General features: G+C 46.4%; 1 protein-coding gene across 1 annotated transcript in view; it reads left to right on the forward strand.

Moving 5' to 3' along the window:
* Nucleotides 1-25,802, forward strand: part of CACNA2D2 (calcium voltage-gated channel auxiliary subunit alpha2delta 2) — a 1,696,410-nt gene that overhangs the window by 1,263,826 nt on the left and 406,782 nt on the right. Inside the window, exons 9-11 of the mRNA XM_078661304.1 lie at nucleotides 17,373-17,423; nucleotides 19,996-20,095; nucleotides 20,533-20,691. Coding sequence (XP_078517430.1) covers nucleotides 17,373-17,423; nucleotides 19,996-20,095; nucleotides 20,533-20,691 — 310 coding nt within the window. The remainder of the gene's footprint in view (nucleotides 1-17,372; nucleotides 17,424-19,995; nucleotides 20,096-20,532; nucleotides 20,692-25,802) is intronic.

Here is a 25,802-nt window from a genome sequence, read left to right on the forward strand (position 1 = left end):
TAGAGGTAAAATCCCAAAAATGTCTGCGTGTTGGTGACATAACCCATCAAATTGCTCGTTTTAGCACAGCCCCTACACTTCTTGCATTGCTCACATGAATCAGCGGCTTAACTCAGTGCACGATTCTTTTTCTTTAAGTAGAATTGAATGCCCCAGGTAATGTGGAAAATAATTGAGTAGCCCATTTTTAGTCTTCCACACAAATGGAGTACTGATTGAATACGACTCTTGCACTACCAAAGTGATGAATGTGCGTCATGCAGAAAAAAAATTCCTTTTTCCGATTCCTGAATGCGAGCCATTAGCAGGCATTTTATCGCTGTTCTGAATGTAGGGCAAGCAGGCCTGCGCGCACGGTACGGATAGCTTCATGTGGATATCAGCGCGGCGTTAGAGGCTGCTAGTGAATAGATGCGGCAGTCCGCTATCCGTGGTCCTGAACGTAAGCATTGGGAGCTGTCTGCCAGCAGCTCCCAATGTGTTTATCACCAGACCCCTCTGTCCGTGGTCCTGAACGTAAGCATTGGGAGCTGTCTGCCAGCAGCTCCCAATGTGTTTATCACCAGACCCCTCTGTCCGTGGTCCTGAACGTAAGCATTGGGAGCTGTCTGCCAGCAGCTGCGAATGTGTTTATCACCAGACCCCTCTGTCCATGGGACTGTCAGACGTCGGTCCCCACCACTGAATGTGTTTATTAGAAGACTGTGCTCTGTGTCAACAGCCCTCTGTCTGTGATAATTAATATCTGCCATCTGAGTGTCCATGGTATAAACATGGTTATTAGCAGACCGAGTCACTGTATTAACAGCCCGCTATGTCCATGGTATTGTGTCAGCCGCCGGTACATACCCCTGAACGTGTTTATTAGCAGACTTTGCTCTGTGAGTATTAACGGCCCTCTGTCTATGGCCATCAATATCTGCCATCTGTTCCTAGTATAAACGTGTTTATTAACAGACTTTGCTCTGTGAGTATTAACGGCCCTCTGTCTATGGCCATTAATATCAGCCATCTGTTCCTAAGTATAAACGTGTTTATTAGCCGACTTTGCTCTGTGGGTATTAACGGCCCTCTGTCTATGGTCATTAATATCAGCCATCATTTCCTAGTATAAACATGTTTATTAGCAGATCGTTGCACTGTGAGTTTTAAGGTCCCTCTGTCCGCGGTACTTACTGTCAGCCGCCGGTACGTACCACTCAACGGGTTTATTAGCAGACTTTGCTCTGTGGGTATTAACGGCCCTCTGTCTATGGTCATTAATATCAGCCATCATTTCCTAGTATAAACATGTTTATTAGCAGATCGTTGCACTGTGAGTTTTAAGGTCCCTCTGTCCGCGGTACTTACTGTCAGCCGCCGGTACGTACCACTCAACGGGTTTATTAGCAGACTTTGCTCTGTGAGTATTAACGGCCCTCTGTCTATGGTCATTAATATCAGCCATCATTTCCTAGTATAAACATGTTTATTAGCAGATCGTTGCACTGTGAGTTTTAAGGTCCCTCTGTCCGCGGTACTTACTGTCAGCCGCCGGTACGTACCACTCAACGGGTTTATTAGCAGACTTTGCTCTGTGAGTATTAACGGCCCTCTGTCTATGGCCATCAATATCAGCCATATGTTCCTAGTATAAACGTGTTTATTAGCAGACTTTGCTCTGTGAGTATTAACGGCCCTCTGTCTATGGCCATCAATATCAGCCATCTGTTCCTAAGTATAAACGTGTTTATTAGCAGACTTTGCTCTGTGAGTATTAACGGCCCTCTGTCTATGGCCATCAATATCAGCCATCTGTTCCTAGTATAAACGTGTTTATTAGCAGACTTTGCTCTGTGAGTATTAACGGCCCTCTGTCTATGGCCATCAATATCAGCCATCTGTTCCTAGTATAAACGTGTTTATTAGCAGACTTTGCTCTGTGAGTATTAACGGCCCTCTGTCTATGGCCATTAATATCAGCCATCTGTTCCTAAGTATAAACGTGTTTATTAGCAGACTTTGCTCTGTGAGTATTAACGGCCCTCTGTCTATGGCCATCAATATCAGCCATCTGTTCCTAGTATAAACGTGTTTATTAGCAGACTTTGCTCTGTGAGTATTAACGGCCCTCTGTCTATGGCCATCAATATCAGCCATCTGTTCCTAGTATAAACGTGTTTATTAGCAGACTGTGCTCTGTGAGTATTAACGGCATTCTCTCTAAGGTTATTAAATGCAGTAATCTGGCCATGGTATAAACATGTTCATTAGCAGACCGAGGCGCTATGAGTATCACTAGTTTTCTGTCCACGATAATTAAAGCTACCCATGGGTCCATAGTACTAAATATGTTTATTAGAGTGTGACTCTGCGAGTATAAACGACTGTCTGTCCACGGTAATTAATGTCAGTCATCTGTCCATAGAAATGGACCTGTTTATTATAGACCGTGCCACTGTGAATATTAATGGCCCTCTGTCCGTGATAATTCATGTCAGCCATCTGTCGAAAGCAGTGAACATATTTCATAGCAGACCGTGCACTGTGAGTATTACTGTCAGCCATCTGTCCACACCAATGAACATGTTTCTTAGGTTGTATGTCAATACAACGCGGTGTTTACACCTCACTACCATTACAACGCTGGTTTTACAACGCAAGTCGTTAGCACGACTTGCGCTGTAGGGTGCTGGACTTAGGAATAGTAAGATTTACTATTACAACACCAGCCTACGTACAGTAGGGAAGGTGTTGGAATAGTAAATCTACTATTCCTTAGCCTAGAGCGCCCTCCGACTTGCGTTGTAAAACCAGCGCTGTAATGGTGGTGCGGTGTAAACACCGCGTCGTAGTGGATGTTCCCCTGTTTCTTAGCAGACCGTGCACTGTGAGTATTTACGGCCCTCTGTCCGTGGTGATTGATGTCATCCATCTCCATAGCTCCGAGTGTGTTTCTGAGACGATTGCACTGTGAGTATTAACGCCCCTCTGTCAGGGCTAATTAATGTCACCCATCTGTCCATAGCTCTGAATGTGATTATTGGAAGGTGGCACTGTGAGTATTAACCCTCTGTCCATGGTAATGAGGACGGTATTACCAGCCTACTGCCTGGTTACTCACTGTGGATGTTAGCTACCTATGGGATTGAATGTCGGTATTAGCAGCCCTCTCGCCACATGTCGGTATTTGCGGTCCTCTACTCCTAGTTAGGGGTGGGCAGAAAATTGTGCCGCGCCAGTGGAGCTCACAGAGTTTTGTCCACTCTGCACTACAAAAGTATCAGGGAGTTTTTAGTCAGAACTGTGCCAAGCACCATGTGGCAGGGTTTTTTCTTGCATGCGGCCACCATCATTAAGATAGTTTGTGCGGATTTGCGTCCTCAAGTACGATTTTTAGGCACCAGGACACATCCCCTGAGTTTTTCTCAATGTGGGCGGTCACAGCAAGTCGCGACCATTCGCATTGATAAAGCTGTCACTCGAGTAGAAAATCTACTCGAGCGGCAGAAAGAATCAGTGCACGCTGGCGTGCTGCATGGTGCAGTTGGCGCGTAAAAAACTCCCAGAGCTAAAATTCAGCGCCAGCAGCAAAACCTGCCGAATTATGCCCGCTCACAGAACTCAGCGGAATCTCCCTGTGTTTTTATGCAACTCCACGGAATTCTGCGGAATAAAATTCCCTGAGCTCCGCCCACCCCTGTAGAATCCCTCATCCATAGTTCGGACTGTGGGCATTAGCTGCTCTTCGTTAATGGTACTTCATGGGTGGGGGTCGGGAGCCCGCTCTCCAGGGCACTGAATGAAAATGGTTTGTAACTGTTTGCCAGTGGTTTACTACCTAGCATTGACAGCCCTCTGTACATGATAGCCATCGGGACATATAGACCTCTCCCCATTGTGTTGAAAGTGGGAATTGCCAGATCTCTACACCTTTTCAATATGGTAGTTGCCATCCCAGGCCTATAACTCTGAATATAAGTATTAGTAACTGCCCCTGGCACTTAACATGGGCCTTACCAGTCTACTCTCCATAGCACTGAACTTGAGTCTTAGAAGCCCTATCCGTGGTCCTGAATCTGGCAGCCGCCGTCCTCTCTCCATAATACCAATTGGCAGCTCTCTGTATGGTACTTCCTGGAATAATTGGTGGCCCCTTTGGGTTTTGACTGGGGATAAACGGCAGCCCTTTCTTAGGGCACTGAAGTGTGTCACAGGCAACCCTCTTTGTTGACTACTCGTGGCTTTGGCATCTCTGTGGTAGCAGTTGGGATCTTTGGCAGCTCTCTCTTTCTGCTGGTCAGTGGAAGTCTTCTCTTTGTAGTGCAGCTGGTGATCACCGGCCGCTCTGCTTGTGGTGTTCAGGGTGGTGATCATTGGCATCTCTCACTCTGGTACATACTGGAATCATTGGTTGCTTTTTGAAGTTATTGTTGTTCATTTATTTTATTTGCTTTTTTATATATCACTACATTATCGAAATGTGTCAGTGAACTTTACATCTAACAAATGAGTTGAACATACTTCTCTTAACATAAACTTGACATTAACTGCAGAAAGAAATCATAATCCAGGAATTAGAGATGAATCCAGGATCTACATAATTTTTTAACCAGGTCATCAAACTGATATCGGAGAAAAAAGATTAAAGCGAAGTGTAAACTGAGAGAAAGTTTGGAAGGAGGAACAAATTAATAAGTGGAGTCATAAAGACTGGACATGAGATTGGGAAATGATCATTAGGTTAGATGTTCAACATTGACTACAAAAATAGAGTTGGTAGTTAGTTGAAAGGTTAATATTGTTTGTTCTTCTTTTAAAGGGCTAATTTAGGTAAAGCTGTAATAAAAAGAAAACATGTTTTCCGAAAGAAAGCAGGCCATTGGTTCATTTGATGCTTTTTGGTAATCGTTCTAAAGGGTTGGAGGAGCCCCAAAAAGGACTGGTTAAAACCCCACGGATGTAGGAATCCTGTGTTTCGAGATGGAGAATATTTTTACAGAGTTTTGCTTGACCCTCAGATATTTTAGAGATTTGTATAGGAATGTTGGTTTCTTATCTTGTAGGCTCTTGAAGATTATGCAAAAGACACACAATTGATGGATTTAGGTCTAGATCTCTGTACTGGGGTGAATGTACAACATTGTTGAGGATTCTGTCCATCAATTGTTATTTTTGCGTTTGTCACCGCGAGTGGGACGGGTATGCCCATACGTGGGTCCCTTGCTCTCCATGCCACTGGAGTCAAGCTATCCTGACTGATGAGGGCTGAAAGCCTGAAACCTGTCCTAAGATGCCTGTTTCCAGTCCATGGAGGACCTGGCCTCACAGTTCGGGCTGGACTGTTCCCATTGGGTGCAGGGTCTAGACTGATTTGCATATGTCTGGGTCCAAACTAGAATGGGATGGTGAGCAAAAAAACTATGGATTTAGGCCCAGATCTCTGTACTAGGGTGAATGTACGACATTGTTCTGCATTCTGTCCACCAATTGTTGTTTTTCCATTTGTCACCCAGAATGGGACGGGCATGCCCAGATGTGGTCTTGTGCTATCCATGCCACTGGAGTCAAGCTATCCTGGCTGATAAGGGCTGAAAGCCCGAAACCGGTCTTAGGATGCTTGTTTCCAGTCCAGGGAGGACCTGGCCTGGCAGTTCGGGCTTGACTGTTCCCGTTGTGTGCACGGTCAAGACTGATTTGCATATGGCTGGGTCCAAACCGGAATGGCATGGTGAGGAAAAAAAGGTTGGATTTAGGCCCAGATCTCTGTACTGGGGTGAATCATGTATGACATTGTTCGGCATTGTGTCCATCAATTGTTGTTTTTGCTCTTGAAGACTATGCAGGCTGACTCGAATTTTTGCCTCCAACCCAGAGAGTGCCAATAAAATGTCCTTAGTACAAGGCTGAAGTGACCATACGTTTTTGTATTGGATACCAGGCCTACAACTCAGTGAAGGACTGCTTTTAGAGGTTCTAGGTTGATTTTAGTGACTCAAATTGGTGTTGTTGCCTCAATCAATGCAGGAAACTACCAGGGCGTGTACTGGTAATCCAAACTCCAGAGTTTCTAAAAGGGTGCTGAGTTCTTTAGTGATTGCAGTGTGGCTCTGTCAGTAGTCATAGTGTGCGCAGTATGTGAAGTCACGTGAGATGATTATCTAACCAGATTCCAAGAGATCCACTTCCTAAACTGGTGAGAGGGTGAAGCCAATAGACTGGAGTCCACCAGAGAGCCAGTTAATTTGTTGCTGATCATCATTCGACTTGTTCTGTAAGATGAACTCAGTTTTTCAGAATTTAAGCTTAGCAGGATCATTTTGAATATATCCGATCCTAGGGATTTGCTGGATAGTATTTCCAGTTTTAATCTCCAGAACTGGAAATTGGCATCCCTCTCTCTCTCTCGATCATTGTTGATGGTGACCATTGTCAGTTCCCCCACCATGGTGTTGTGGGCAATCACTTGCACCTCTGCCCCTAGTACTTGTTGCAGTACTCTACCACTGCTTCTGGTTGCTGAGCACCCTCTGTGCAATACACGGACTGACGATTTCTGGCTCTACTCTTTGCACCTTACTGGTGGTTCTTATTGATAGACCTCAATGTTCCGTGTGCTGAGTGTGTCTGACTATGTCTGTGTTCATAGCGCTGAATGTCTCCCATTAGAAGCTCTCTGCCTACTGTGCTGAACCTCATTATGGGTCATCAGCTGCTATTGTGCCCAATGTGGTCATTCAAAGCCAAGTGCATGGGGTGTGGAATGTTGTCGTTGTCACGAGGGTGCTAAGCCTCATTATTAATCATGACGCTTGGGGCATCAACCAGCATGCTTGGGGTAGCTCATTAGGTGGCAAAATACCAGCGCACGCGTGTCGCAGCCCCGCGACCATTGTCCCAAGTGTTGCTAAACGATGCCCTCCATTCGTCGCGATGAACATAGACGAAGTCTATGAGCAGTCGGAGTGCTAAATATGAGCAATTAGCCGCATACAGTGAGGGGTGAGCAACAGCCTGTCCGCCGATCCTGAGCCCTACCACGCGCCTGTCGGCGGCCCATTATATTAATATGGGCCATTGGTTGCCAAGGTGTTGGCCATGAGACCATCTCACTCCACAGAGATAAATGTTAATGTGAGCCTTGGCAGTCAAGGTGAACACTGTGAGCCGTTCTGCCCAGATTGTTAAATGTTAATACTGTTCTTGTTAGGTAGACGCATCATTTCTGACACACCTCGGTTTTATGACCACAGGAACATTTAAGTCGTCTGGTCCCAAGATCATTCCGATGTGATTAAATATGTCACTTATAAAAAAAAACACTGTTCATTCTCTTATCTTGCTTCACGCGCATGTCAGCAAGTTCTCTCTCCTTCCTCTACCATCTGGTCGCCAGCATGGTTTGTCTGCTCACTATCCCAACGCCCCCACCTTTAGTTTGGACCCTGCTCTTACCGTGCTCACTCATATTCACAGCTCCCCTTCTCCCCCTCCCGGCTGCAGGTTCATGTGTACTGCTGCCCAGGGCCGGATTGGCTGTAGCGGGTATCAGACGTTTCACCGGGGGCTGGAAGGGTGGGTGGCGGTTTTGGAGCGGTGGGGACCATTTTTAGTTACTAGAGCTGTTTTTTTCAGCAGTGCTGCAGTATCGGCCCCCTGTACCAAAATCAGCAGTGATGGGGGCCGGTTTATTTAGGCAGCATTGCTTCACACTAGCACCCTCGCCCACCATCCCCCCCCCCCCTGCCCGGGCCGGTCCCCGGTCGGATAGAATTGCCAGGGCTGCTTTGTGTTCTCAGTTTGGCCCTACTGCTGCCACGGCCATCTTCTTCCTCCCCCTTTCACAGTCTTTCTTGTGAGCCTTCATTCTCCCTACATCAGCCATGCCCACATAATTGTTGTCCTTGCACCTGCTTCCTGGGGTCTAGAGCCTAAAGTTTGTGTAAACTTCTCGCTGCCCTTCTTCTCTTCCCCCCCCACCCCCAGTGCCATGATGATGTGTATTGCTGTCCCAAACATCTTCTCCCTCCCAAATTCGAAATCATACCACCCAGTCACCTCCCTCCATCAGCCGTACCCACATTCTTGTGGTTCTTGACCCGTGTCCATGGGTCTTGGGTCTACACATTGCCTCTACGTCTTCAGGCTGCCCACACACAATCCCTCCCAATGCCACTTCCAGTGACCAGTGCACTTCCGGTCACTCCATCATCTATGTTCACCAGGTTCCATTGTAGTGAAGATTTCCTTCTCTGATTTACCTTCTCCCACAGGGACCCACAAAGCCGCTTTCCACCTGATGACAACGCGGGCAACGAAACACCATCCAACTGTGAAATAGAGTTTAGCACACAGCTGCTGTGGAATATTCTGCTTCTAATCTGCCTTGCCTCTATAGACAGGTTTGACTGTGTCAGTGCTATCGTGGGATGTCACAAAGTTATCCACACCCACAAATGCTAGGTATTCTGCACCCTGTAATGAAGGGATAAAGGGGTCCTCCACTTGTCTACTTCTTGCGTTCTAGTCTAAGGCTTAGTTCCTTGGCATTGTTATCCATGAATTGATTGTGCCAGGGAAATCTCCTGTTTATTGAACTGAAGTTAATGTCCAGCTCTTTCCTTTTTTTCAACTATGAGTTTACCCAGGGCTTTAAGTGGGAAAAAAACGGAAGGGTCCCTTAAAGGGGCGTGGTCAATGCAATTATGGGCGTGGCCTAAAAAAACTGCTGGTGCTCAGGCACGGTGAGCCCCGGCCCACTGAAAGCCCTGAGTTTACCAGATTTGAGGCAATTAATGATTTATCACTTGTGAGATGCGATTTGAGTTTCCAATTTTTTTCGAGATGGTCGACGTTCTCCTAAAGTTTGTTTTTGGTGGTGGTTATTCCTCCTTCGCACAAACACCCGTGCCCCCCCCTGGAATGCACAAGATTAGTTGACTCTGCTTTTGCACCCACACCACAGGCGCAGGTTCAGCCTTCCACTTCATCGCTGTCGCATTTTTTGGGGCAACGCCAACTATCAACATGCAGCATTATGTTTAATACATAACGATTTACATTGCCCATTTGATAATTTTACTTGCACCTGGAATAGCGCGCACTAAACGATTTTAGCTTTAGTTAGCGTGACATATTTTTTACTGAACACTGCGCCGATTGATTTTAAAAAATTTGCACTGTGTTGAAATATAAAATGTAATATTTGAAATACTGCTTCACTCACCCCCACATCACTCCTGCAGCCCCGTTTCCACCGCAAGCGCTAGGCTTGTTTGAGTGGAGGGCGCGGGGAGGCTCCTTCTTCCGGCTCCCAGGCCGAGGAGGACACCGATTGGCTGAGTGGTTAGAGGCGGAGCTCATGAGCCCGTCCTCTACAAAAGCCAGACGCTCTCTATGACGCGCAGCGAATACGCGCTGCGACCGTGCCATAGCCGCGCCAAAGACAAGCCTAAGACCAGCCCGTCTGGGCCCGTCCGGGACAGTACGGGGCATGGGGCACGGAATAACACCCTATCGGGGCGCCAACATACAGGTATGAGCGCTGCATATCTCAAAAGCCTGCGCCCTATAAAACACGATGACTGCAGTGTGCTATTGCCCTCACTCACTAGTAGTACAGCTTGCCAAAACTGTAACCTGACTTTAACCAATTTTCAGCCCCATCCAGACCCCAAACCTGGCAAGCCAATGCCTATACTGCGAGCAAAATCTGAGACCCGTGCTTTCTCCTTTTATAGCGTGAATTGCAGGTCCCTACCGCAGCACAAACTAGATATATTTAATCTTCTACTCGATAACCAACCCAGCGCCCTCTTTCTCACAGAAACATGGCTGCATGAGAGCGCTGGCCCTGACATAGCAACTGCCCTCCCCCCTGACTATGCCATAGTCAGGAGAGATAGAGAAGGTCACATTGGAGGAGGAATTGCTATCATCTTCAATCGAGAATTTACTTGCACACTAGAACCCGTCCACATCCCTGACTGTGAAGCAGCCTCGTTTAAAATCACCCTTAACCCTAATTTTACAGCCTCGGGCATCCTAATCTACAGGCCCCCGGGTATGCCAACTCCTGGGCCGCTAATCTGGCGAACCACATCTCTCCCTTCCACCTCGCCTCTAAAAACTTCTCCCTCCTGGGAGACCTCAATCTGCACTTTGACGACCCCACAAATATGGCCTGCGCAAATTTGCTCGATGATCTAGCAGCTCTGAATTTAACACTACTAAACTCTGGACCTACTCACAAAGCGGGGCATCTGCTAGATCCCATTTTCACAAATATTCCTGAACTCAGCTGGAGCGATACTATCCCAATCTGTTGGTCAGACCACCATCTTGTCCACTTCTGTCTGCAATTACCAACACCTCCTAAAACAAATGCCGCCTGGCCTATATCCACAATAAGAAACTGGAAACTTCTTGACATTGGGAAACTAAACGACATTTTAGAAATGCATTCGCCGAGCAAAGGCACTGACATGGAAAGTATTGCTCGGGCCACACACTCCTGGATAGAAAACGCCGTTGGAAAATGTCTCCCCCTTTCTCGAGTAAAAAGTAATATTCATCGCCCCCCAGCTCCTTGGTTTAATGAGTCCCTGAAAACCATTAAATCCAAATGCAAAAACCTCGAGAGGAAATGGCGGAAAGACTACGCCTACGAAAAAAAAGCCATATACCACAAAGCTAGAAACGAATATCATTCAGCCTGTATTAAAGCCCGAGCCCTTTTTGTAGCCAATACCATCAATACCGCGTCAAACAAAGCAAAAATGCTATTTAACACTGTAAAAGACCTTGCTGGGGAGAAAACGGCTGCACCAGCTTGCCCACTTAATAAAAAACAATGCCAAGATCTCGCTTCCTTTTTCAATGAGAAAATTGAAAACATCATCTCAGGTATCAGGAACAATCTCCCTATCCCAGACTCCGCTGATTCAGTCCCCCTCTGGTCAAATGACATCAACATCATTGAATCCTGGCCTTCCTTTACCCTGGAATCACTCATCTCCACCCTCAAAACTGTTAAATCGGGTTCCCCAAGGGACCCAGCTCCGGTCCACGCTCTTAAAAAACTGGATGTTCCCTCCCTGACCATTATTGCAGAAACTATAAATTCCTCCCTCCAGCTCTCCACAGTGCCTGCAATGTGGAAACACGCTATGGTCAGTCCACTTCTAAAAAAAACCACTGCCGACCCGAAACTCCTTGAGAATTACCGACCCATCTCACTCCTCCCCATCTTTTCTAAACTACTGGAAAGACATATTCACTCTGCCCTCACCATCTTTACTGAAGCAAATTGCCTTCTCCATCCATCACAGTCGGGTTTTAGAGCTGGTTTCTCCACGGAAACAGCCCTGCTAGGAGTCACCGAAAACATCAGGAAACTCCTAGATGATGGTCAGACAGTCGCACTCATTCTATTAGACCTGAGTGCGGCGTTCGACACCATCTCCCATTCCACACTTCTGACCAGACTGGGGAAATATAGCATCAGGGGGGATGCGCTAAAATGGATTGAGTCTTTCTTGTCACAGAGAACTTTTCAAATTACATCCTCAGTAGCCTGCTCTGACACGGTTAGCGCCCCCCACGGAGTACCACAAGGCTCCATCCTGAGCCCTCTGCTCTTTAACCTCTATCTCCGGCCCCTGGCCGACATAGCGGATGAATCAGGGCTCACCCTCATGACATACGCTGATGACTCTCAAATCATCTTCTCCTTGTCAGAGTCTAACCCACTGTGCCCATCCCGTCTTAAACAAGGTCTCCCCAACATCTTCAGCTGGATGTCCACAAACCAGCTAAAGCTGAACGGAAACAAGATGGAAATCCTCCTCCTGGGGAAAAATAAAGATCTCTGGAACACAACTCACTGGCCACCTGAGCTTGGTTCCATCCCCACGCCCACAACCCAAGTAAGAAACCTGGGGGTTACCATTGACAACACCCTGTCCATGAAGCAACAGGCTAACAAAGTGGCTGGACTCTGCTTCACGATCCTGAAATGGTTAAAAAAGATCCTTTGGATGCTACCCCCAGACACGCAAAAGACCGTAGTCAATGCACTTATTACATCTCGTCTTGACTACGGCAATATCCTACACTTGGGTTCAAACAAAGCTGTCATAAACCGCTTACAACTGGTCCAGAACTCAGCGGCAAAACTACTTTGCAACATCCCAAAAACCTCCAGTGTGTCCAATCACCTGAAAGACCTACATTGGCTCAGGGTGGAGAGCCGCATAAGGTTCAAGGCCATGAGCTATATGTTTAGGATCAAAGCCGGTACCGCCCCTAAATATTTACAAACCCTGGCAACCCCTTACATCCCGACAAGAGTACTACGTTCTCAACATACTGCAAATTTTTCCATCCCGAAGTTCAGGCTAGCGAGAATGGGAGGAAGATCTTTCGCTGTCCTAGGCCCCCACTCTGGAACAAACTCCCTATCCACATCCGCAAAGAAACCAGTTATGTCACTTTCAGGAAGCATTTAAAGACCTGGCTTTTCCAGAAATAATCCATCAGTCACAAATCCCATGCAACCTTAATCGCTTCATTCCTGTCATCGGCGCCGGGAAACCGTTGTTGGGTAGCTGCGCGCCATACAAATGTAAAAATAAATAAATAAATAAATATAAAATATTGTCACGGTGGACTAAATAGCGGAATGCAGATGTACTCTTTGAACTCTTCATCTCCATAACATGATATTGTACAAGTCGATATCTTACAACCGATATTGTTGCAAGTCAGTATTTACAAGTAAGTGTTGGGGTGCGGCCTCATGGTGGTGTCAGCACCTCCTGCTCCTGCCCGCACACATGTCCGTGCCCATCATCGTTTGGGTACTCTGTAACTTCTGCCTTGGTTAAGATGGCTCAAAACACGGTAGTGACCTGACCTAGATGCTAGAACGGATACAGATGGACCTAATGTCTATTTATGGCTGCCACAACTTTGTCTGTAAGTGCAACCCAGTGTTTAGTGTGATAAATAAATCCCGCAATACACAAATTATTAAAGTCAAAAAGTCAAAAAACAGCTTTATTCGATTTGCTAAAAGAACAATCATAAAAGCACAGACAGTTTAAAAATACATTATAAGAAAACATTTTAAAAGGGGAAATAAAAATATCAATTACATCTTCTAGGCAGTAAATTCATTGTTTTCCTGGATCTAATTACAGACTTTAAAAAAGATAAAACAAGGTGCATAATTAATTCATCTTCTAGCATTTGTAATTTCATCAAGGCAGCCCTACAGTGTCTCAGACCCCAATACTTTAACAATGGAAGAAGGAATCTCTTTCTTGGGACAGAAAAGAATTTACAGAGTAGTGTACAGTGCAAAGTTGACTGTTTTGACACATTATCACAGGGACATGAATCCATTTCTCCTGTCCAACAATTCTCCACCAGAAAAGTTATCATTCTAAAGAAAGAATTCCCCCTGAATCTAGTCAATAACATGCGTCCATAGCAGCTTTGCACCTTGATCAGGTTTTAGTACCAATAAAGTGCAAAGAATACAAAAAAATGTGTACAAAGGTAAGGGGTGCCTCACGGAAGTAACACCATGGGAGTCCACTGGTTGGTTCTCACCAGTGGGCTCAGGTTCTCATCATCAGCACACCCGTACCATAAAGAAAAGAAAAATTTGAATAATAATAATAATGATGTGCGAGTGTGGTGAATGTACAGTGAAACCAGTCGTGAAATTACTGGTTGTAAACACTAAATTGTTATTCTTAGTGCTAAAAAATCCTGACCCCATAAAGTGGACCCCAACATTTAAGGACCACTTTGTTATTACTAAAAACGAGCTACAACCAACACTAGCGGTTCACCTTTATTCTATGCTGTGGGTTTGCTCAAATGAAAAAGACACTCTGTTGCCTCTTCATGGAGGGCTGACCTGGCCGGTATAGAACCCCCTAGGCTCCTTGGTGAATTTTGGCTAAGATGGCTGACAGCCTTCTTAAAGATGGCTGCCGGCCTTCTTTAAGATGGCCGCCCGCCTTCCATTGGCAGACATGGATTAATCAGGTGCTGCCAGGAACTGCTGATCCCCTTTCATTAAGTAGCATCTGTAGACCACTGGGGGCACATTTCACACCTGTATTATTAAAACCAGTCCCAGCCTCCCTTAACTTTCATGGCCCAGGCGGACAAGATCTCACTTTTCTCACTTACTTTTACTACAAAATCAGAATCTGTCTCCTTCCACGGGTTGGGCTGAACATGTGTTAAACTAGAGTGCAGTTGAATTGTTTCTCCTAAATCCCATGGTAGGTAGTGTTTGGCCTGACGTGTTCTTTTTTGGCTGTACCACGCCGGCGCTCCCAGTTCAAGGGTGGTCCCAGAAACGACCAGACTTGTTGTCTACTTTCAGTTCTGTGCTTCACACTGCAAGTTTGGACAGTGCAAACCAAGGGTAAACGTTCATTCTTCAGAGGTGGTTGTATGAGCTGAAATTGAAATATTTCCGTTACTTGTACTGTTCCACACTAAAATTATATTTCTAACAGCAACAATAAAAAAAGAAATCATTTTTGCTAAGCTATTGCCGCCCTTCATTGATCTGTCCCCATCTTGTTGGCTCACTTTACTCCCATTGCATTATTTCTTTCCCTATAGTACTTATTACCCTCTATAGTATACTTTAAAGTCAGGTTTGTTGGGGTGGGTGAGTGCTGTCAGGGTTCCCGCACAATGGGACATGACACAATGTTTGGTGTGGCAGGTGCTTTCACAAAAGAGCCACCAAATTCAAGGCACTGTTTGAATGTTCTCTTGTTCATTTGTATTTATGATAAATAATAAATACAAAACACGATTTGTAAATGTACCATTAGATTTTGGGATTCGTTTTTCCCAGGACTCTGTATATACATCAAAGGTACAAACCCATCATAGTTTGAAAAACATATTTACAAGTTCACTCACCCCCTGGAGATGCTTTCTCGCTGGTAAATCCCCCGACCCACTTGACAAATGCTTTCATTTTCATAGAAGGGAAGTGCAATGACTTGCAGTAGCCGGTAGAGGGAACCCTCTGCCGGCTCACTGCTCGGGTCATCTGGAGAGGGTACGTTTACTCATCCATAATCTCCTTTTTTATGTTCCTTGACAACCCATGATGAACCATGATGAATAGATGGTCAGCTTTAGGTGACTACTTTGATTTCGTGTACGACCAACCACGACGGAGTGGGCTGCCAGTCTGCCCATCCAACACCATCCAGCATCCAGCATCCACCCGTCCAGCCAGGGCATTGAGTTCCCAGTGGTGCACTCTTGCCACTTCCGGAGCCAACCCCCTCAGGGCAGCCCGTCCTCGAGCGGCTAGGTACTCCCTACTGGTGACCAACACAGGATTTAGACAAATGAAAGAGACTGAAAGAAAAGGATTTTCTGGCAGATGCTCCCTTCCTTGATAGATGCTCCCTTCTCTGCAAAGCCCCCTTCCCTGCAGATGCCCCCCTTCCCTGGCAGATGCTCCCTTCTCTGCAAAGCCCCATTCCCTGCAGATGCTCCCTTCCTTGATAGATGCTCCCTTCTCTGCAAAGCCCCCTTCCCTGCAGATGCCCCCCTTCCCTGGCAGATGCTCCCTTCTCTGCAAAGCCCCATTCCCTGCAGATGCTCCCTTCCTTGATAGATGCTCCCTTCACTGCAAAGCCCCCTTCCCTGACAGATGCCCCCCTTCCCTGGCAGATGCTCCCTTCTCTGCAAAGCCCCATTCCCTGCAGATGCTCCCTTCCTTGATAGATGCTCCCTTCTCTGCAAAGCCCCCTTCCCTGGCAGATGCCCCCCTTCCCTGGCAGATGCTCCCTTCTCTGCAAAGCCCCATTCCCTGCAGATGCTCCCTTCCTTGATAGATGCTCCCTTCTCTGCAAAGCCCCCTTCCCTGGCAGATGCCCCCCTTCCCTGGCAGATGCTCCCTTCTCTGCAAAGCCCCATTCCCTGCAGATGCTCCCTTCCTTGATAGATGCTCCCTTCTCTGCAAAGCCCCATTCCCTGCAGATGCTCCCTTCCTTGATAGATGCTCCCTTCTCTGCAAAGCCCTCTTCCCTGGCAGATGCCCCCCTTCCCTGGCAGATGCTCCCTTCTCTGCAAAGCCCCATGCCCTGCAGATGCTCCTTTACTTACAGATGCTCCCTTCCCTGGCAGATGCTCCCTTCCCTGGCAGATGCCCCCCTTCCCTGGCAGATGCTCCCTTCTCTGCAAAGCCCCATTCCCTGCAGATGCTCCTTTACCTACAGATGCTCCCTTCCCTGGCAGATGCTCCCTTCCCTGGCAGATGCCACCCTTCCCTGGCAGATGCTCCCTTCTCTGCAAAGCCCCATTCCCTGCAGATGCTCCTTTACCTACAGATGCTCCCTTCCCTGGCAGATGCCCCCCCCCTTCCCTGGCAAATACCCCCTTCCTTCCCTGATAGATGCTTTCTCCCTGGCAGATGCTCCCACTTCCTATAATTGCCTCCTCCCTTGCAGATGCTCCCTTCCCTGGCAGATGCTCCCTTCTCTGCAAAGCCCCCTTCCCTGCAGATGCTCCCTTCTCTGCAAAGCCCCCTTCCCTGCAGATGCTCCCTTCTCTGCAAAGCCCCCTTCCCTGATAGATGCTCCCTTCTCTGCAAAGCCCCCTTCCCTGATAGATGCTCCCTTCCTGGCATATGCTCCCACCCTACAGATGCTCGTTTCCCTGCAGATTCTCCCTTTGCCTGGCAGATGCTCCCTTTTCTTGGCAGATGCTCCCTTTTCCTGGCAGATGCTTCCTTCTTGTCAGGTGCTGGCTTCCCAGCTGATGCTCCCTTCCCTGCCAGAGTCTCCCCTTCTCTGATAGATGCTCACTCTCCCTGGCAGATGCCCCCTTTCCTTGCCGATGCTTTCTTCCCTGGACGAAGCTCCCCTCCCTGGCAGATTCCATATCTGTGCTCTTCGAGGGTCTCTTGTCTGCTGCTGCAAGATCCCCTTTCTCTGTTTTCAAAGCTTCCTTCTAAGGATCTCAGAGGGGAGCAGGAGTGCATGTGTCTGATTGTCACAGGATGCTGGTGCTGCTTTCCATACTGCCTTCCCCCTTCCCCCCACCCCCCACACCTCCAAGCCGAGGCATAGCAGACAGTTATGGCGTGAACCCTGGTCCACTCCCAGCAAGGACGTGTCCCCGGCGTTTGCTGATCTTGTAGTAAAATTAGCAACAACTAAGGGTTAGTGGTCCCCTGAGACCTCCTGACCCCGGTGCCACTGCACCTGCTGCACTACAGATAGCCGCCCCCCCAGCTGTCTTTTTCATGAGATCTTGCTTGTCTCCACTCATTTAGCATCGCAAATGCCTTTATATTATTCTCTAAGTAATCTTTTTTTGCTTTGCCCTTCCAGGTACATCCAGGGAGCCTCTTCTCCAAAAGACATGGTTATTATTGTGGATGTGTAAGTTGCACGTCATCTCTTCCTTGGCAAAGCACGTTTTGAAATACAGTGCGTTGTTTCTATGTGTAACCCCCGTTGTTGCGTGTTGGCCTCATGTGCGCTGCACTTTTGCATCTTGTAGCTGCCTGCTCTTGTGTTTGGCTTTGGGTTGGTGTGTTTCCCCACATGTGTGCAGTTCTGAATTTGGGCAAGGTATTATCGCAAACAGCTAAACATAACCTTTCACCCTTGCCCGATTCACAAAAGTCTTTGTGTTCGTCACTGAAGCCCAGGAGCCAATTAAAAGCAGTTAACAGTAGAAAAATCCTGTTTCAGATTCACAGAGTCAGGCGTGCTGCACGTGTTATCTAAACGGGATTTGCTTCTCAAACATTTCTGAGGCCGTTGAGGAATTTTGGTGTACTATCCTCCGCTCATAGGGACAGATCTGTAGTAGTATCGGGGAACACCAGCTGGAAAGGGTGTAAAATACCAAGACACAGATTCGTGCAGGTGTTTTCAACCCTAGCACCATTTGGACAGTAAGGACCTGATTGAGGTTTGGTGCAGAGTACTTGCCACAACTGCAAAGGATTAACCTTCCCGCCAAGTTCATGTCATGGTCCGTGGGTTTCAGTGACAGAGCCGACTCCAGCTCTGACAGAGCCGGCCGGCATGGATCAGGGGAGGAGGACGGGGAATGTAAAAAAACAACCACTTACCTTGTTTCCACGTCCTTGCATCTCTGCTCTGTCTCTCTTCTGTGGTACTCCAGCCGAACAGCAACCAGGAAGCACACCCAGGTTCCCCTGACCAATCACAACGCGATTGGTAATAATAATAATAATCCACATTTGTAAAGCGCAAACAATCACCCGTAAGGGTCTCTAGGCGCTGGGTGCCGTCGGTAAGATTAGGCAAGCTATTGCCCAAAGTCACATGGTGCTGGGCTAATCTGCCGCCGCCTCTGGGGATCGAACCGTGATCCCCAGATTCCAGCGTCAGCTGCCCTGGCCACGGTGCCACACCTCTCCTCTAAGCACCCAGGTTCCCCTGACCAAGGCAGTGTTGTGATTGGTCTGAGCGCCGTGGGTCAGCGCTCAGCCAGGGAATAGGGGCCCGTGCATGTTCTCCACGCAGGCTGTAATGCAGCCTGTGTGGAGAACATGCAAACACATTCATGAGCAATTGGAGTGGGCAAACCACTCCTCCCCTACCCTGCTCTGAGAGCAGAGCAGTGACCAACAAAGCAGCTGTAAACAACAAAATGATAACAACAAGTTATTATCATTTTATTTTTCCTTTCCTCACACTGCTTAAAAGCAGTAGGGTGACGTTCCTTTGCCTTAGCGGAGGAGCCGCCACTGTCCCTGACATAGTCCTCCGACGTTCAACGAAATGGGAGCCGTCGGAGGTTTGCTTATAACACTGTCCACTCGATTTAGAGTGGTCGTTGTTAAATGTTTTTTTGTCCACGACAGCTGTTCCCTCCAATGACTAGAGATGCAGGGCTAGCGGACATCTCTAAATGCGGACGGGTACTCCGTCAAGGCAATGGAGTGTTTTACCTTATCACCCTGGGAGGGTACAAACTGTACTCCAAGAATTAAATTAAGCCCTTAGTCCTGTCTAGTGTAGGAGGAGGAATCCATTTCCACTGTGGGAAAGGCAAGGGAACATCTCAAATATTGAAGTGGGTTGTACTGAAAGGGGTTTTCCCAAGGAGCCTCATGTTTTTACCTTTAAACAAATATAAGATTTACATTCTTGTGATGCATGTGGAAATGTACCCCTGTGCATATCCAAATGCCTAAATAGATGCACATGCGAACACTCTGAGGAATTTTATGTAGTTGCTGCTTGCCAAGACTACTCTTACAATTCCTAAGAAAAATCCATATTTTATCAAAACGCAAGCATTAGCTTACTTGTTACATGTCTAACTTTTGTGTTGGCCCTTTTGTGGATCAGCTGCTCTATGTTCAGTGACATGTTTTATTTGGGCTCTTGCTTAAGTGACCATCACAGCAGTTTAAAGTGGACTAACTTGCAGGAAAGATGTTACCAATGTATGGTGATTTTGTACTATATTGACAACCTCATATTAATTCATAGCCTGTGTAATGGTGGACACCCTTCTAGGTTGGATAGTTAACAGTATCAATTTTCTATCTCCATTCAACGTCTTTGAGCTTGCACGTGTTGGCTTGTGTTTTTCCACTCTTAGGCTCTTCTGTGCATTAGGCATGTTTTTGATGGCCTTTAGACAACCGCTGCCCATGGTAGCTTGGTGATTGGCTTCTCAGCCATTTGTGATTGACCTGGGATTGCCTGTGTGACTGGTTGTCTCCTCTACACTTGTTTGTGTAGTATTTCTGTCTGAGGATAGAGCAACTTTGTGACCCGCTACGCATGACTCACCTCAAACAGTCCCCCATATCTCTGCCTGAGCATGGTTCCCCTATTTCTGCATGATCTGAAGCTGCATGTCTGCCCATTCTTTTACCTAAAAATCCTATGTGTGAACTCAGGTGGGGTGGAGACTCTGTGTTATGAACTCTGGGTTGTTTCTCTCACCTACCCCCATCTCCAGGAGTGGCAGCGTGAGTGGCCTGACCTTGAAACTCATGAAGACCTCGGTCATGGAGATGCTGGACACCCTCTCGGATGATGACTACGTAACGGTGGCTTCTGTAAGTGTGACACTTTAGGGATCAAAGCTGCTGCTCAAGAGCCTTTCCTCTGTCGAATTAACGAGGTAGGGAGTTACCCTGGCCTTGCGCTGTTTGCCCTACTGCTCCATTAATACTTTTGCAAAATAGGTTTTGCAGTCTCATTTTCTCATCTCATGCTGGGTGCCTTTATCTCCTTAGTTCTGAACCTGTTCTGTATTCATTGATGGACAGCCTTAAGCTCTTCACAGAGAGCTCCCAAGGCGATGAATGCCCCCCCACTGATGACCTTTCCACCAGCAATTAAAACAGAAAAAGCACTGCTGATGGGTTAGCATTAATGAGGTAGAAGTTCCTAGTTGGGGGCCTCCTTCATAGAATACACATGTGTCCAATGTCCTTTCCCTGCATCTCATCTTGTGGCCACCATATTGACTCTTTGTCTGTTTGCCTTTCAGTTTAATGAGAAGGCTGATAATGTATCCTGCTTCCGCCAACTCGTCCAGGCCAACGTTAGGAACAAGAAGGTGATGAAGGATGCAGTGCAGGGGATGGTGGCCCAAGGGACCACCGACTACAAGGCTGGCTTCGAGTATGCCTTCAGCCAGCTGCAAAATGTAAGTGGGTGAAACAGCTACCCTGGGCTGGAGGACATCCTGGGCTCGCGGCCTCTGTCAGTGTAATCCTTGTCATAATTCCTGCTAGACGCATCCAAGGAATATGCACATTTGGTGCTTAACAGAAGTAAAGCCACTGGTTTTGCACTTGTATCATATCCAAAATGTTCAAACAAGATGATGGAAAGGGGGAAGTCAGCACCTTGATGACACTGGCACACAGATTTGTGGCCGCTTTGAGAAAACCAGTGCACCCACTTTCTCATCACTTTGCATCAACAGTGGGCATGATTCTGGTGAAACTGGCTTCCAAAATATCCAGTAGTACTGATTATTCTGTTTACCCAGCCCGATGCACTTTTGTCCCAACAGTAGGAGTTAGGGTTTCCATTCCCTCCATCAGTGTCTTCCAAGGATCATCTGCTCAGACGTTTCTTGTGTACTTTGTGTGTGTGCCCATTGAATGAGTTAGTCAGCACTAAAGAAGGGACTTACTCAGTTTTGTGAACTATTGTGACTGTTTGGCTGGCAGCAGTCTTTCCATTTTACTGCCTTTTGCTGCCCCATGTGGAGTTTTGTCTACAGACCTGCTCTCTACACAAAAGCTGCATGGTCCCTTGTCAAGAATGACAAGTGGATTGTCCTGCTCCAGCTGAGAACACCCTGGGAGAAGTTTTGCCTGAGGGGGACAGTGTGCAGTAGAGTTGTCTGGAGCACCTGAAGTACCTCCAATATGAGAACATAGTGCTTCAGAGAAGGTGAAGAAGGCCTGAAAGAGGGGCATGCATTGACAGAGGAGGAGATCTAGTGGTCCAGGGAAAACATAAATGACAAAAATGTAGGTGCAAGTAAGTGTCATGTTGAGTCATGATTCGGCTGGGCGAGTTTACTGCCATGTACCAACCAGAGAACATCTGCTGCTCATGAGTGACTGACTGTGGTTCGCAAGGTGTTGAGTCGGGAGTCTAGATCCTTCCCTTGGCCGGCCGTGAGGGTGTTGGGAGACAACTATGTCTCCTTAAAGACCTTAAAGGCATAGAGGTTACAAAGTTGATGATGTCTTCACTGGACTCTCTGCTAAAGACATGCCTGATGGTCCTCCATGCTCTTTGTCCCCTTGGCCCCAATATGTAAATGGGTGGTGGAGGCCTGTACCAGCAGACCGGTAAAATTGATTTTTAGCTATAACTAATGGCTCCAGATGTATTTTGCTTTAAAGTTAAGCCAGTTAACCATAACCCAAACTATCTGGGCTTTTTGGGGTTTAAACCCCAGTACAGCAAAGTGTGCACCATGTGCTCTAGACTTGCAGAGTCAGCTGGTGATACACAATATGATGAAGAAAGTCACATTATGAGCTGGAGATGCTCAGTTTCTTCTGAGGGCGCATGATACGAGCCGAGATCAAATGATCAGAGCGGGACATGGTTGTAGGAGCTCGAAGTACCTTGTAGGACCTTGAGATGCCTATTATTGGCCAAGAGGTGCATGTATGAAGTGGGTATGTTTGGTTTGGGCTTGAGAGGTACAGCATGACCATGAAATGCATGGTAGAAGCTGAAGGTGTGCAGAATGAGGTTGAGATAGCCTGTATAGTATGATGCATGATGTGATAGGCATGGACAATATGAGCAGAAGATATAGGGGAGGGAGTACTAACATTTTCCACAGGGTTTGTGTTACAAAAGTGATGCAACTGGGAACAAAATATTTATTTGGGATTTAATTTCCAGAGCAAAATTTAATTTGCACTGGAAAGTATCCCTACATTAATGCAAAGTAGGACTAGCACTGCTTTGGCTTGTTCATGTCAAAGTGACACTCCATGGGAAGAACATGTGCCTTAATATGCAACTACCCATACGTTTTAAACTCAATACTCTATTGTACATAAAAGAATGCCTCTTTGAGGTTATGTTTCAAAATTAGAAATGTTTTAAATTCTCCAAACATTTTGGACTGTTTATTTGTACTGCACTTTCGGGAAAAGTTTAAAGTTTGTCTAAGCATAGTTTTTTGTACTGGATGGGTCCCCTTGCACTACAGAATCTGTGCTGCATATGTATATGTGTGGTGCTAGACAGCCTGATTGGAGACCAGCACTAGGGAGGAGAGCAGCAGCAAAATCACATTAATGCTAACCATCTCCTCACGATTGCCAGTCTTGCTTGGGATCATGCTGCAGCACAGAGATTGCTATCTCACACATAGTTGACAATGCCACACTGACAACAGATGAAGATGGCCCCTCCCCCCTGATATTGATCAACCTCTCAGCTGCCTTCGACACAATCGACCATCCCACTGTCATATGTACTTAGGAGTCTCGAAAAGGATTCATCGGCAGTGACCTTCATTGGATCTCCTCGTACCTTTCCAAAATAAACCAGTTTGTTCACATGAACACCTCCAGGTCCAAAAATATATCTATCACCTGTGGAGTCCCCCAGGGTTCCATACTGTCCACTGTGACCATAACCCTCTACATTTAGCCGTATGCTGCTCTACTCATAGGCAACAACATCTAGATTCACCCATATGCCAATGATACACACTCTATTGAAAGTCTCCCCTGCTTCAAACATGCGATGCATCAAACACTGCCTGAACATAATCTATAACTGGAGCTCCAGCCCCTTCCTGAAGCTCAGCCTAACCAAGATGCTAAATTTCACCCACTGCCAAGTCACTTGAATTTACGCTGGACACCAACCCCGTCCTCAAGGAACACGTTGCCAAAAGCACACATCCTGGTAGCAGCTTGTACTTCTAATGAAAGTGAGACTATTTCTTCCAGAAAGGGACTTCAGAATTGCTGTTCAAGTCTGCATTCTCTTGCATCTGGATGGTGGGCCCTGCTCCTTGGGCTTCCATACTCCACAGTGGAACCCTTTAATGGCATTCTACATGCCACAGCATGTCTCATACCAGGCCTAAACAAATATGATCACATCACCCCCATTCTGATGTAACTTCATTGGCTCCTCTAGCCAGCTGCCACCATCTTCAAAACCAGCTGCATCATTTAAAAAGCCACCATGACCATCACCCCTGCTTATCTTGCAGACGAGCCCACCATCTCTGCTTGGTATTGGTACACCCACAGCTAGGACACTATCAAACTGCAGACTAACATGAATACAAAAGAAAAAAACAGGTAGAGGCCTTTTCCTTCTATTCACCCCAGTATTTTACAACATCCCCGTATCCATCAGGACTGATCCAACATTCTTTAACGAACACAACATCACAAAGCATTAACCATCAGCAAACAGTCTATCTCTCCTATCACTTGTTGACTTTATGCTGGTCTTTGACCATGTACATTACTCCGCTGTCTTGTGACTAGATTCTTGCTATAGAAATACTACATACATACAGTAGCACCGAATCTTAGTAGATATGGCATCCTCCCGATCTTTCCCTTTCACATAACGCAGCACAGCATATTTGGTTGCTGCTCTGCATTTATTGATAACTTTGTAAATCTTCCCTTGTAGCGCTTAACATTTAAGTGCATTCTATCTGCTGAGAATGAACCAGACTAGCTGGAAATATTCAGTGTTAATCAATAATGAGAGTAGTTGCTATGTGAAATGCATGATGATTAACCAAAGAAGACCTAGCTGACCTGCTAAGAAGTCAATGGTCTTTATCTTATAGTGACTAAAACCTGAATCATATCTTTATTTAAGACTTGGATGTAAAACTGGCTTATAAAACAGTACTTCAGAGATTTGAGATGCTTCCAGTTAATCCACAGTGAGATAAAACTGTTCTAAAGTTGAACAGTAAGAAGTCTAGTAATTGATTCAGAATTGATAAACTGTTAGGGAGTGACAGTTTCCCAGTGGTCAGCAATACATTTTTGAACCGAGACCTGAAGAAAAGTGCTTCACCCCTCCACTTGTATTGTCTAGAAAAGTAGATATTGTCTTGTCGGCCTTTGTTGACTGTCATTCCTAATATTTGTAAACAAATGGAGAGTGCATGGATTATATTGGGGCGTGTCCCTATCCCCAGGATAATGTAAAAAAAAACAAAGTGGACAAACCCACTAGTAAAGCCGACTCAGTTATCATTTTTTGAATGCCAGAAACCCACTAGGTTTGTAAAAAGAACCCTCACCCACCAACCTATTTGGTGGCATGCTTCATCACAGGGTTCCCAACTGGGTAGCCGAGTGCCACCCAGTTGCGCTACAATGCCTGAATACAGCGGAGCGGGATTGGTGTTGTGTGAAGGGGAAGTTCTGGGAAAGTGGTGCTGATTAAAAATGTCTCTGGAAATCCTTACTGGTTTCTGGCACTCGAAAAATTATAACTGAGTTGTCATTCTTATTAGACATGATCTATTTACTAAGTAGGTGTTAAAATGCAACCTCTTATTATGTTGTTAAAAAAGCTTGCCATTTGGAGTTACTGACTTGGGGGTGGATACCAGTGATGGGTAATGTGTCTATCTCTGTCCTATATGTCTAGTAAACCTGTGGTGCTTACTAAGGAATTAATGCCAAACTGTGTTGGGAGATTGGAGATGAAAAATTACAAAGATGGACATAAAATGAGATAAAAAGCAAGATATTCGATTGCAGGAGACTTGAGATGAAGATGCATCATGAAACCTCTAAGGACACAACTGTGTAAAGTAGTTTAGACAGAATGTAGGATTTTAAATTCCAAGAAGTTCTTCATTGGACATTGTAAGCATTTTCTGAAGCGCTGTCTATGAATATCAAGGGATCATCGGTGTAGCTCCTCTATCAGCTAGTCATACACATTTCTGAGCTATGACCCACAGTTACCGCCATTGAGAATTGGTGACAGCACTTGATACCAAGGTCCATTACCCCTCCACAAATAAGTAACTCACATATCCCAGGCTTCACCATGAGATTGCTAAGGGATTAAATCACACCCTGGTCACAAGTCTGTCCCAGTCTCCCCTGTGCAGGATAGTAAATAAACTTCAGGGCAGTCTACAACTTATAATTGTTTTTCTAGTTTCTGGAGTGTTGAAGAGTAGCCAGTGCTGATAGCCCTTGACACCAGTGTTCTGTTCTTCTGTGCTCTTCAGAAGGGGGAAGAGTCCTTTGGGGGGAATATGACCTG

The sequence above is a fragment of the Lissotriton helveticus genome, chromosome 9, assembly GCF_964261635.1.
Source record: "Lissotriton helveticus chromosome 9, aLisHel1.1, whole genome shotgun sequence".
NCBI classification, from domain to species: Eukaryota; Metazoa; Chordata; class Amphibia; order Caudata; family Salamandridae; genus Lissotriton; species Lissotriton helveticus.